The sequence below is a fragment of the Artemia franciscana genome, chromosome 5, assembly GCF_032884065.1.
Source record: "Artemia franciscana chromosome 5, ASM3288406v1, whole genome shotgun sequence".
NCBI lineage: Eukaryota > Metazoa > Arthropoda > Branchiopoda > Anostraca > Artemiidae > Artemia > Artemia franciscana.
In genome coordinates, this window is record NC_088867.1 from 52,765,169 (window position 1) to 52,779,080 (window position 13,912).

The following is a 13,912-nucleotide window of genomic DNA, read 5'->3' on the forward strand; positions in this document are numbered from 1 at the left end:
TAGGGGGGGGGGGGGGGCGACAGTTTGTTGGCATTCGTTTTTCCAGAGGGGATGGGTAAATCCCAATTTTAGATTTTGATTTTTGTTGAATCAAGTACCTAGATATCTAAATGCATCCACGCTTTTATGGAGAAAGTTCCAATATAATAGTTTGAAATGCCCACTAGCGCCAAAACTAAGGGTGCTTAGTATTAACATCAACCAAATAGAGAGAATCGAACTTGGACCTGAATTCTCCCAGTTAAAGGACTAAAACTGGATCATTTATTTTCGGTTGTGGCTTGCACGTCGGTAAAGAACTCTCAAACCAAGCTTTTTAAAACGTTTTGCATAAATTCAAAGCCAATTAAATTTTTTATTCTTTAAGAAAGTTAATTATTTTCTGAATTTTACAGCACAGGCTATAAAGTTTCTTTTAGCAAGCAACAAATTTTAGTCTATGTCTGCAGCATAAAATCCTAGATTTCTGAACTAGGCTGAAATGCCACTATTTGGATTATCATAAAACATGGCTTGTGTTCACATTAATGCTCTTTGAATGTCACTATCGGATGCCACAAATTCTATTGCTTTGGCAGAAACACTTTTATTGCAAGGTTAAAACATTTTGAAAAGTCACTAAAATCACAAAGGAAAACAAAGTCAAAAGCTAAAAAAATACTTTCAAGTAATTTGTTCAGTGTATTCAAAATTATAATAAAACATTAATGATATCTGAGGCGAGTATAACACAGCTAAAACCGACCTTAAAACCATTCACTATAACGAAAAGAACGAAAAAAGAAGAAAAACCAAGCAAACAAGGCCATATCCAGGAAAGGGAGGTTCGTGGTTTTGAACCCACCCCGAAACGTTCGTCTGACTCGTAAAAACGTAACAAAATGCCTACAAAAAATTTGATGTGTTTTTAATTTTTTGTGCCCCCCCACCCCCGAAAAACACACACACATCCCTAGAACACAATTCCCAGATACGGCCCTGAAAGCAAAATTATCAAAGTATCATCTTTGGCACTAGCACATTCACACATGAAATTCAAAACACGAGATTAAAGAGATGTATAGCTCCAAAGATTGGGCGACTCTGAAGAGATATGAACTTGGGCAGATGTGTTGGCCCCAGGCGCTTAGGTGCGGCAATCAGATTTCAGCATCAGGCTTATAATTCAAAAGTCCATGACTGATAAAGTGAGATCAACTTATCAATGTTCAAACCAGTGACATAATATTGATGGTAAATTTCAGTGGAATACCTTCACCCATAGAAGAAATGTTTTTAAATTTTCTTGTAATTGTTCATGTTTAAAACTTCTGGATTTAAAAAGACTGTAATCAGCCAAGTTCTAAAAATAAAAGAGAAACTTTTGTCTCAAAGCAGTAAGCAGTTATTCGGCCATAAAATTCATCTTGTTGATGAGAAATCAAAGAAAAATCAAAAGAAAGATCCCAACACTTTTTTTTTGTAGTCACAAGGAAAGGTTTTGTAGCATTTTCCAGCAATATCATAAGGGAAATTTTAACGGAAGTATGAACTTTGCGAGGAGGAAAGAAAAAGGAAAGTTCTTATGGAAGAGATTAGAGAACGAGGGTATGTGGCTGTGTTGGCCATTGGTAGGTTAGCCATAGAATAAAGTGCTAACAATAAGTAATAATAGTATATCCCAAAAAAGGTCTGATTAGGCCAGTGATTCTGATTGTGCTTTGCGGTAAATAAAGGCAAGGAATGCATCCCGCCTTATAGTTTGACTAGGACATGTGAGCCCAGTTTGATATGGCAACTGGTTTGATATGGCAACCCAGTTTGATTTTCTAGAATTTCGCTAAATATAGCCAGTCAGAAAGATTTTAACCGTATGGTCAAACTTTTCATTTTAACTATTTATCTTGCAAGTTGCTGCAATAAAATAAAAATAAAATAATAATAAATAAAAAATGATGCCACTTCTGCAGCTTGAATGACAGAATGGAACTTGGTTTTGTTTTTATACATAAGTCAATAAAATACAAAGTACCTTACCATCCTCGCCTATTCATACTATACATACTATAAGGAAGAGCCAAAGCATTATTTGCTACGTTTTTACCTAAACAGAATTCGAAAGAAAGTCCCATTAAAAGTTTGAGGGGACAAAAACTAATTATTAAATGATTAACATTCACCAATACATTTTCATTTTCCAATTTGTTTCTTTAATTTGTTGCATTTCCAATCCTGGACAGAGGATGACAAATAGCGGACAAAAACAAATTTGAAAGTTTAACATAATTGTAAATTGTGGTTCTTTTTTTTTTGCCAAAATAACTGTTGTTTTTAAATGAAATCTGCGTTCTGGTCAGTTCTTGTAGACTTCTAATCTAAATATCATAAGACTATGCCATTTGAAATAAATTTAATTCAAAGACTTCCACCTACCCCTGCGCATGTTTTACAAGCCAAGCGCTGAGACAATTGACATCAACATTGGTATCAAACCAGAATCTATTTACGATTTCACTAGCCCTTAGCCGTATTTGTATTCAGGATGGCCGTACCTAACGTCAACGATTAGTGTATCGCACAGCGAATGGGAAGACGGCACCCCTAAATTTATCGCAATGCATATTTTAATTACAATCTGAAGCCTGACAACTGAATATAAGCATATATCTGTGAAAGTATGACTGCTGCTGAAATAATGCCTACAAAGAACTTTTTTTTAAAGAAACTTGTAATAATGATGTACTGTGACATAAATTTATTATTTACTAGAAATCAAAATAAAAAATTGAACTTAAATAAGAAAGTAGAGGCGTAGACATGTTTACTGGAATCAGGTTGAGTTGAAAATGCCGATTAAGACCCGATTTGAAAAAAAGAAGACAAAGAAACAAATAAAAATAAGCAAAAGCCCAAAAACCGAACGCGGGCTATTTTTCATCACTCTTAGTTGATTTATCGTTAGTCATGAAGAGTCATCGCGGTCTTAGAGCGCAATTAAGACCGTATCTGGACATTTTAAGAGGGCTTTGGAGAAAATCAAAAAGCTCCGAGTATTCATGTAATCAATGTCAACTCTTAGATTGAGCAAAATCAACTATTTTTAAATGATTCTAAAAATATCGGATACTCGTTCAAAACTTGAAAGAACCAGGTTCGTATGTCATTTGTTTTACTGATTGATGAGCCTCTATTGGACAGGCTTCATATTTATCAGAGTAAATTGACTTTGCAATTATTTATTGGAATGGATGGTTATGATGGAAGTAAGGGAATCTCTTTTATTATTGAACTCTTATTTCTATTAAATCTATTTACATACTCAATCCTTCCAAGAGAACAGAAAAAATGTAAAAAAAGAAGCACTTATTATTAGATAAAGAGCTGGTAAAATAATTATAGAAATATCGTATATATATATATATATATATATATATATATATATATATATATATATATATATATATATATATATATATATATATATATATATATATATATATATATATATATATATATATAGCAATAAAACTAAAACGAAAAAAAAATTCAAACAAAGAATTTGTTGTTAATCCGTTCCAATGTCAAATTGGCAAGCTCAAATTGTATCACAGAGGCCTTTTTTTTCCAAGCCACAGAACTAACCCCAGAACAATGTTTAAAAAAACAATTACTTAGGTTAAAAAAGAATAAACAAAAACTACTTGGAAATACAAATTAGTGTTACGAACAATTTTAGCGAACAAAACTATGATTTTGGAAAAGAAACCCATTTCTTCCCAGCATTTTAAAGAAGACAAATATCTTCTTCTTTTTCTGCAATGTCTGATAACGTCAGAATCTTAAAATTACAACAAGGAAAACTTTTAGCGAAATGTCTTAGTACGTATGTTTCTAAAGATAAGCATTTAAAGAGCGCTCATAAATCAGCTAGCGAGCTGAAGCTGAAGACCTATAACGATGCATTCACACAAACGATCAAACCATCAATTCAAATGAAATTGAAACCATATCAAGAATATAAATATGTAAAACCGAACAGAACAAAATTCCAAGCAGATTCATAGGTTCCATCATTTACACTTTCACACTCTAATTAGAACCATAGCAGTAATCAAGTGGTTTGGTCGATTCAGTTGGGATCGCAAAATAAATGCTCACTATTGTCAGATAAAGCTGTTTGAAAAAGTGACAGATGGTCATCACTATTTTCGACCTAAAAAAACTTCAAAATTGAACAAAATCCAAGAATTATATCCAGATATTGTAGAGAGCAGGATCATTTTGTGGGCCATGATCCATGTTTAATTCCATTCAATTCACCAATTTGCCATTCCAGGTTTATTCAGAACCATAAAATATATTTGCCATGTAGAGCCACCTTTGGCTGATGAAAAGAAAACCTATAAGAGAAGAATGAACTTGACCAACAAAGAAAGACATAAGCAAATAAGAATATATATATATTTATATTTATACTTCAGATTTCAATGTGAACACATCTAAAATCGGATATCTTATGAACACTATTAAACCAGTAAATTTTTTAAGAGCATTTATTATTTCGTAACAACAATTTGCGTTGGATTAGTGACGTATAATCCTGACTATCAATTAATTCAGTGACTACATAATTTTCACAAGAAATAAAATAACAGATTATATATATTATTGGAGACTCTTGCTCATCAGTGAAGAAACAGGGTTCAAAGGATTATAGTTCCTGACTTGATCTAATTATTACGTTGAACCATTTATAATTTTATGTTACTATTTTACTTATTTATTATTTATTACTTATTTTACTTATTCATCATTTACTTATTTAACTAATAAGCGAGCAGAAGAGGGGAGTTTTTTGTCGCAAGGATCGTCATACCTGCCGAGAGTAATGTCTCCCTTAAACTGCGGGGATCACCTAGCAAGAAACTACGCTTCCTTTATTTATTGGTATTTGGTTCTTATGATATCGACTTGGGACTGGAAAAAGGACATTTGATGGAGAGCAAATTATTGCTTAACCCAGTGCTGAACTATTTATATCGCTCGATGGAGACTGGTGTAAAAACTGACTCACCAATTAAATCGCGTTTTCAGTTCTTTGAAAAAGATACGATTTTGGAAGCAAAAAAAGTCCTGTATGATGAATCCGGATATGATGAGCTCTGTGTTTGACATGTAAAAGAGGAGAATAATGTTATTGACATAGGAAAAACGTTGACCTGATGTGCGAAGGACCGGAAAAACTTACCCAAGTTTGTGATTTACAATCCTCAAGAGGTTCCAGCTCTCTCAGAATTGACCAGAGTGTATGTAGTATCGAAAATTACAAAATGTGCAAAAAAGTTGATAAGACCCTGGATAAGTTGAACCAAGTACCTGTACTTGGCATTCATGAGGGGTCTAGCAAAGAACCCGGAGGTAAGTCTTCTCTTCTTTACTCAGTAGTGGTAAATAATCCGACTAAGTCACTATCAATGCAGAAGCAAGAAAAAAACATAACTGACTCCGTATGTGGGGCAGCTCAGGATAAGAATACGATCGAGGTCAGACGAAATAGATCTGACTTTAAACAAAAACCCCTTAGCTAAAAAGATAGCGAGATCATTAAAGGCATCCGATCAAGAAGCAGCTGCGAGTAATAAGTCAAAACAATATATTGGATTATCAAGCACATCCCACCTGAATTTCAGAATGATCTATGCTCTTTCATTCATAAATGTAGCAAGGCAGAAAAATATGACGATTCACGTACTTTCAAAGTATTCTTCCATGATCGAGCGGACTTGGATTAAGCAATCGCAAACCCATCAAAAATATGATACGAAATACACAGAGTTGAGTCTTTTCTGTTCCTTCCCAGGAGATTTTACAAGTGTCACAAAACTGATGGCCACCTGGCCAAAGACTGTAAGAAGACAATAATTTATTCTCACTATTTTCAGCCGGGGAATATGAGCACGCACGATTCTCCGTGCCAAAGCGACCTTAACTGTGTCTCTTGCACGTTAAATAGGCATAACTGCTATTCACTTCGCTGCCTTGAAAATAAGAAATTGTTGCCCGAGAAACCCCATAAAAGTGTAGCTGACTGCAAGAAATGGACAGCAATGAGAGCATTTCAATTGTATCCTGGAATATACACGGCGGGGTCTGCGAGAAGCTTCCTCTTCTAGAGTCGCTGGTAGAGCAATTCGGTATCGTTTGCCTTCAAGAACATTTTCTTTCCTGTGACCGGTTGTCCCTTATAAATCTACCTAACGCCCTTGTCACAGTGTCTTCAGCAGCATTTCACCGGCAGAACTGAGGTCAACCCATCGGAGGCCTCGCAGTACTAAGCATATCAACTCCAAACCCTAGAAGTTAAGGTCGAAAACAAAAAAAAACGAGATTATGTAGCGGAATTGTGGATGGATACTTCAAATAGGGAGCCACCACTTCTATATTCCGACTCCTTCCTACTCTTTTTGGCTCTGCAAAAGAAAAGTCGGTAAGTAGGAAGAAGCAAGTTTGCCGAGAAATATTGAACAGCAGTTGGAAGTTCATTAATCGTGAAAGTGAGCCTGAAGTTGTGATTTATGACGGGATGCAACTCCTTTTATTAGTGCTCGCGTAGGAGCTCAGACCTTAGAGGAAAACTGCGATAATTCCCTTAATAGGTTAATCATTCTGCTAGATAAGGATGGTATAAAAATATTTGTTTTTGTGTTCGGCAAGCATTGGTACCAATTGGGTGGAAAGGCGTTTATTCAAGGAAAGCGTTCTTCTAAGGAAGAATATTCTCTGTTCCTGAAGATTATTGATACAGAAATAAGCGATTTTTCTCTGAAAAATTGAATAGGCAGAGCTACAGATTACACGAATGGTTTTCAGAGCTTTAGAATAGAACACTCTTTCCAAACTCTCATCAAGTACTTTTAAAAGGATTTGGTCACTAGATATTCGACCGGGGAAACCTGTATTAATAAGGACGCTTACGACGAGATCGTTTACATGTTGCATATAGCCAACAATCAACACATGTTCCCGGAAATTTCCTTAAAGCATGTTTCAGATATTAGAAAATGGAAAGTTCGGGACGCAGAAAAATTTATCAAAAATATTGTCAAACCAAAAGAAAAGCCGGACGAGAAAACAAGGACACTAAAGAGCAGCAAGCAAGCAAGTCATAGAATTTGTCAAGGAGGAAAAGTATGACCTTGAAAAGATTCGCGATGTCCCTCTTAACACCGGCTTTTCGGGTAGGCGAATTTTCTCTGGGAGAATTTTCAAGGCTGGGATGTAGGAGATGCCCTCTCTTAAATACTTCGCTCTTTACGCTAAAGAATGACTTTGTATCCCAATCTTATACGAATTTTAACTGAAACACAAGGTTCGTTCCGTTAGAATAGGAAGCTTTTTGAAAACTCTAAATGACGTTAGCGTGAAGAGCGAGGTGTTGAGGTGGGGATATTCAGTTGAAAAAACCTGTTTTTTTATTTGATCATTCAAAGGCACAAACAATTCTCAGGGGGAAATATTGAAATGCTGCTGATTTTGAATAGCCGAAAATAGGCAGTAGTTTATTTTTCTTTATCCTGAGACTAAGCCCGTGTAACATAAAATCAAGATTTTTGTGGTTTTGTGAATTTTTGACATTTATGTCATCGATGTTTGCGTTTATATCGTTCAATATTTGAAAAAATATTGTTCAAAATACTCTTTAATTACTCTTTAGCAAAACGAAGAGTTAGCTAATTTGATTCAAACCGGTTTTGTCAGATCTTAGACAGCGTAATTTTAAGGATGTTCTGTTTAACAGACAAGTACCCAATTTGCTTATTATTTCCGTTTTTGACCTGACCCCCCCCCCATTTCAAACTTACGCATGCCTAAACAACTGACATGAATTGTTTGAAATCAAATTCTGCAATGTCCACTTTAGTGAAAATGACTTGAAAGCAAATGAGGGAGAAACGCAGGTTTCTTTGTATGAAACGCTTGAAAAAGAATTTTTATTTAATTTAGCTTATATAATGACGCTTGTATAGGCTAATTTACAATAAAAGTTTTTTTTTTCAAAATGGGAATAGAGACCCACAATAAATCTTAAAGAGGAGTGGAAACTATCATGGTATACAGGGTTGCGAACACCAGGTAAGAGGGCCAACGTCGTCCCATTATAACCAAAAATTCAAAAACTTGCTTCTTCATCCCCTCCTCCCTTATCCTAAAAACTAAAGAAAATCAGGCTCAATTCTAGGTAGCGCTGAATGCCACGAAAGGTCCGTTTTATTATTTTTTTTTTTATTCTCTTTCGTCACGGCTAGCAGGCAACTAAAACTCATACACGTTTTAATAGATTCATCATGTGAAAGCTAATGTTTTCATTGCCCAACTTTTCATAGACTAAGCCGCTTTGATAGCACCAAATCCTTTAAAAGAAATGAACGGCCACCCCCTAAGTCTTTGACCCTTAACGCTAAAGTTTGGCAAGCATTTAACAAAAAATATTTTGAAGTTCAAAACGTATAGCCAACTTTAAAAGTGAAAGCGTCTTGTTTATCGACTACCTTTAAAACAATTTGAACTGGAAAATATATTATTTTAAGCAAATGTGAATAAACAAGAACTTTCAATATCGATGTAGTGTGATAAGAGGGAGAAATTAATAAGGGATAACAGCCTCCCACTTATAGAGGTTCGGAGCCCTCCCCCTGGAAATATACCAGGCAACTCCAACACGTGTAAAACTGAGCAGCCGAAGGGAGATTAAAACAAATAAAAATATTGGAAAAAAAGGGACTATGGATTCTACCTATATTACAAAATAAATGCAGAATATATGTCATGGAGTCAAAAATTTAGTGATAACGAACTTAAAGTATGGAGCGACTCGGACCAATAGTAATCAAACTCTGAAAAAGGAATTTTGATAACAATTAAAAAATCAAAAGAATTGTTTTTTTTATACTAATCCATAGATAAAAAAGTTCATTAAGTTCATGTTACATATCAAACGCCAAGAGCCTGAGAATATTTACAAATTCTCAAAAATGGAGAAGACGCCCCCGAACAGGCGAGTGATCGTATTGAAAATCCCACCATTAGATTCAGCAATTAGAGAACCATACTGTGGAGATTTCAAGCTCCTATCCACAAAATTATGGAATTCTGCGCCTTTCACCAGAAGAAAGACCATAGATGCGTGTTTATTTGTTTTTCTTTTTTTCAAGTGATTTAATAGTGATATAACCCAAATCAGTCGGTTCAAATGACCAGGCCCGTTATTAAAATCCATTATCCCAACTCAAAGATTTGGCTAGTGACACCTCTTGTCAGTACCATACCAAGACCACTAGAAGTAATTACTCGCAATTTTTAGTCTTAGCTTTTCACCATAGGGCAACTCTTCTACAGTTGCATCACATTTGATATTCCCAGATTATTTCCTAACTTTTCTCTTACCCTGCTATGGTGACTCAACCCCCCAAAACATGAAAACAGAATAAAATAAGTAAAAATGTAAAAATAAATACTATTGGATTTTCTACACCATATATTCTGCCTACAGTCCGGAATAAAAAAAAACAAACAAAAAAAAACAAGCTTTTACAACTGAAGAAAGGAGCCCTCCAAGTTTTCCAACTGCCCCCTCCTCAATACCTCGCTCTATATGCTAAACTTTGATTTTTTGTTCCAATTATGTAAGAAAGACAACTGAAACACAAGGGTTTAATTAGAATAATAAGCTTTTATAAAAAATAAAAAAAAATAGCGTAAAGAGCGAGATATTGAGGAGGGGCAAACTCTCTCATATGCGTAACAATTACAGTTCGTTTTAGATTTTAACATTGCTACTTACTTTCACGTCAAAAAACTTGTTTTTTTTTTAAATTTGATTTCAGATCGTTTTTTAAATAATGCCAGGAAATCTAGCTCCCCCTCCATGGAAAATTACCTTCCCCCACGAAAAATTTCTCGATGGAAAGATCCTCCCAAGTACCCCCCCCCTCTCCATAAAATATCTGTATACTTCCCAATAGACAATACTACATGTAAACAATGAACAAGGCCCATGGCTTGCAGCCCTTCCCCCTGGGGCTGTGGGGGCTCAAGTTATCCTCAAGACATAGTTATCAGATCTTTCGACTGTGCTGAACAGAACTACTATCTCAAAATTTTGATAGACGGCTTTAGAAAAACGGCTGTGGGAGGGGGGATAGATGCCCTCCAATATTTTTGGTCAGTTAAAAATGATACTAGAAATTTGATTTCCAATCAAGCAAGCCCTCTCCCGATTTTCTAGGATAACTGATACTAAACTAGTATCCCTAAATGACGATGTAATCGAAGTCAGCAATATTCTTCGGTTATCACACGTTGAAACCTATATCATGGGTTCAGCTATGAGCGAAGGAAAAATTATGATTGAATTTTTACATCTAGAATATATAAACTTGCTATAAGTTTAAAGGTAAAAGAAACCAAAGTTGGTATTAGAATGAGGGGAGAGGGCTTTGCGTTACTCAAAAGAATCAAATATAAAAAAATAATTGAAGTACCTTATCATTCCTTTCACAAAGGAACTTTAGCTTCTGTGCCTTTTTGTGCATGAAAACACCATCTAAATGACCAGTCTCGACATTTCTAATTTCAATGGCTTTATTTCCCCATCCCATTATTTCACCTATGCCAATATAGGCCACACTTGTAGGCATTTCACCCCATTGTAGCACCATATTCTTCATCATCTGAGAAAAAAACGATTTGAGAGAAAGTTAATAAAACAACGAGACAAAAAAAACACACAAAAAAAAACAAGTTAGAGATAACGAAGCTTCACCTAAAAATATAACTATACAAAGCAAAACCAGTCGAACAGGAGATGCTACCGTGAAAAACCAAAATTGGAGAATGTCAACATTCACTGGTGAATTTTTCAATTCAAATATGTGAATTAGAATATTCACCGGAGATATACCACCGCCGCGGCAAGGTTGGGCGACAAGCTCCCTGTAAAAAAGACCCAGCAACTATAAAGTCGATTCGACACGCAAAATATATGAGCCTGCCGAGTGCCAAGGTCCGAGCAAAGCCTGGGCTCCCGGTACTATATAAGCCAGACAGCTTATTTGTAAAAGCCAGATCTAACCCCACACTGTCCCAGGCAGTTTCCCAAAACCTTACTAACTCAGTTACTCAGGCAATTTTGTCTTAAAAATTAAAACCCAGGCATATAGGCAATGATAGGCAATGATTTGTAGCCCCAACACCATCCTGCCGGCATGGTTGCCACGCCTGAAAAATACACGTTCTGGAATCAGGACTGTGCAGCCTCCCACGCACTGTCCCAGCCACGGTGGTTTTTCGTCTAGTTTTACGTTGCTCCAAAGTGCTTCGGAGCTTCCTAGTGCTATTCTACCACCCTAACGCAATGCTTGGCCCTTTGAGGCGATTCAAAGAAAAAAAAAATTAGGGCCTACACCGCCTCTCCCAGCCGTAGAAGATGCCAGTCGGAACAAAAATTTAGAGCCATAGACGTGCAGCCGCCGCCACACTTCCCAGCCATACCATAAATCCTAACAATAACTGGAATTGTCTGACAGGCAAAAAAAAAATGAATAACAAGGCAGACGTATACATTGCTGGGCCGGCCCAGCAATTTCAAAATTAGGCAAGGCCACATTACATTTTTTTTTTTTTTTTTTTTTTTTTTTTTTTTTTTTTTTTTTTTTTTTTTTTTTTTTTTTTTTTTTTTTTTAAGGGAAGTTTCAACCACGCGTATAAACGGGCTCCAGGGTATATGTCATCACTACTAGTATACAATCATCAATAGTATACATGGTAAAACAAAGACTTTATATTAACAGACGGTACATAAAGGTGTTTTGAGCGATCTGTATGCGTCTTTTCTTTATCAAGGGGCAAACGGAATACAATCTATTATGGATTTAAGTAAACTACAAAACAAAACTCATTTATGGGAATTCAAAGGTCTCCACTTTCTTTAATTCTTTTGCCCCATTTGCATTTGTTGTTCACGGGATGGCTAACTTGCATTACAATTCCAAACGTAACTACCGATACTTATGGTCTAGTAATATACTGTCTTTGAGTGTTAAGTATGGAGCCTTATTTCCCATGAATTCTATCTTAGTCCCTGCTGTGACTACAACTTCTTTTTTGGCTGTGAATCTACAGATTCGGAAAGAATCTGACATCTGTCTGGTATCAAAGGCGGCCTAAAAGTGACATGTTACTCCATTTTCATTTTTGATATCTTTTTGATGAGAGTGTCTCAGTAACAACTGGTTATTTAATTATTTTTTTCTTTTTTTCTTCTTTATAAATTTTGAAAAAAAATTCTCTTGTGATGTTATAATGTTCTCTCTCTTCCTTATTTTTACACACACACTTGCTAATCCTGACCTGGCCTTGTTCAAAATATGGACATTGTGTTGGTTTTTGGCTGTGTATCTTCTATACTGAAGAGATCAGAAAGGGTACACCTGTAAGGAACTATCCTAAATCTAGTACATATTTCTTACAACTTCAAAGAAGCAAGTTTTCTTTTCAAGCCTTACTTGTATTATCATTAATATAGCCTAGTTCTTCATCATTTGCCTTTTTTCATTATAAAGCTCTAATCTATCACATTACAACAATTACCCTCAAACATAATGATATGAATACTTACTATAAAAAGAAAAAAAAAGAAAAAAAGACCAAGAAAACGATAAATATAAAAATGAAAATTTGGTTAGAATAATTAAATTTAGATAAAACTTAACCATTAAAACCATGGTTTTCAACAAAAACCCAATATAGATTGAGGAATCTTCCGAGCATCTAAAGTATCACAACAATCACTCCAACAACGCTCATAAAAAAAACAACTTCATCTTAGTTCAAACCGTTCGTGGTAATGAACTGTAAGTAGGGAGCCACCCGTCTCAATAGTAACCAAAGCTCTGAAATACGGAATTTTGATACCAATAGGTGCATTGAAAGAATCAAATCTTTTTGCTGATTTCAAATTTATAAGTTTCAACCACCAAAAATTACGAGCTTAAAAATTTGACTTATTTTTGAAAAAGAGGGAAACACCACTTCAAAGTCATAGAATCTTAATAAAAATCACACCATCGGATTCACCGTATCAGACAACCCTATTGTAGGTTAAAAGCACCTATCTGCAAAAATGTGAAAATTTATATGCTTTTGCCAGAAGAAAGATCACTGATGCGTGTTTATTTGCCCTCCAATTTTGGTTACTTAAAAAGGCAACTAGAAGTTTTTACCTGTTTTAAAAACATTTTTATTACCTCGTTCTTTACACTAAAGCTTGAATTGTGTCCCAGTTCTTTAAGAATGATCCCTGAATCACAAAAGCCGTAGAATAAATAGCTGAAATTCTAAAAATACTTTAGCGTAAAGAGCGAGGTATTGTGGAGGAGACGAATCCCCTTATATGCGTAATAATTTCTGTTCTTATTAGGTTTTAATGCTGCTCCTTACTTCTAGCTGAAACTTTTTATATTTATTTTCTCACTGTTTTTTTTTTAATAATGCTAGAAAATCCTGCAGCCCCTTCATGAAAAGTTTCTTCCCTCATGATAAATTCCTCCATGGAATGATCCTCCCATCTAACCCCCGACCCACCTCCCCCCTTAACACGAAAAAGTCCCCCTGAAAACGTCTGTACACTTCCCAGTAACCCTTACTATATGTAACTTGCAGTCCCTCCCCCAGGGACTTTTGGGGGATTAAGCCGTCCCGAAAGACATAACTATTAGATTTTTCGACAATGTTGAACAAAATGGTCATCTCAAGATTGAGGTAGCCGTTTGATCCGGTGACTTTGGGGAAAAATGAGCGTGAGAGGGGGCCTAGGTGCCCTCCAATTTATTTGGTCACTTGAAAAGGGCACTAGAACTTTTAATTTCCTTAAAAT

At 35.5% G+C, this 13,912-nt stretch overlaps 1 protein-coding gene across 5 annotated transcripts in view; it reads right to left on the reverse strand.

Annotated features, from left to right (window-relative positions):
- Nucleotides 1-570: 570 nt before the first annotated feature.
- Nucleotides 571-13,912, reverse strand: part of LOC136027585 (serine/threonine-protein kinase mig-15-like) — a 130,636-nt gene continuing 117,294 nt past the window's right edge. For all 5 annotated transcript variants that reach the window (XM_065704966.1, XM_065704967.1, XM_065704965.1 and 2 more), the window contains 2 exons: nt 10,521-10,709; nt 571-4,379 (listed from right to left, as the gene is read on the reverse strand). In XM_065704966.1, coding sequence (XP_065561038.1) covers nt 4,296-4,379; nt 10,521-10,709 — 273 coding nt within the window. In that variant the 3' untranslated portion in view covers nt 571-4,295. The remainder of the gene's footprint in view (nt 4,380-10,520; nt 10,710-13,912) is intronic.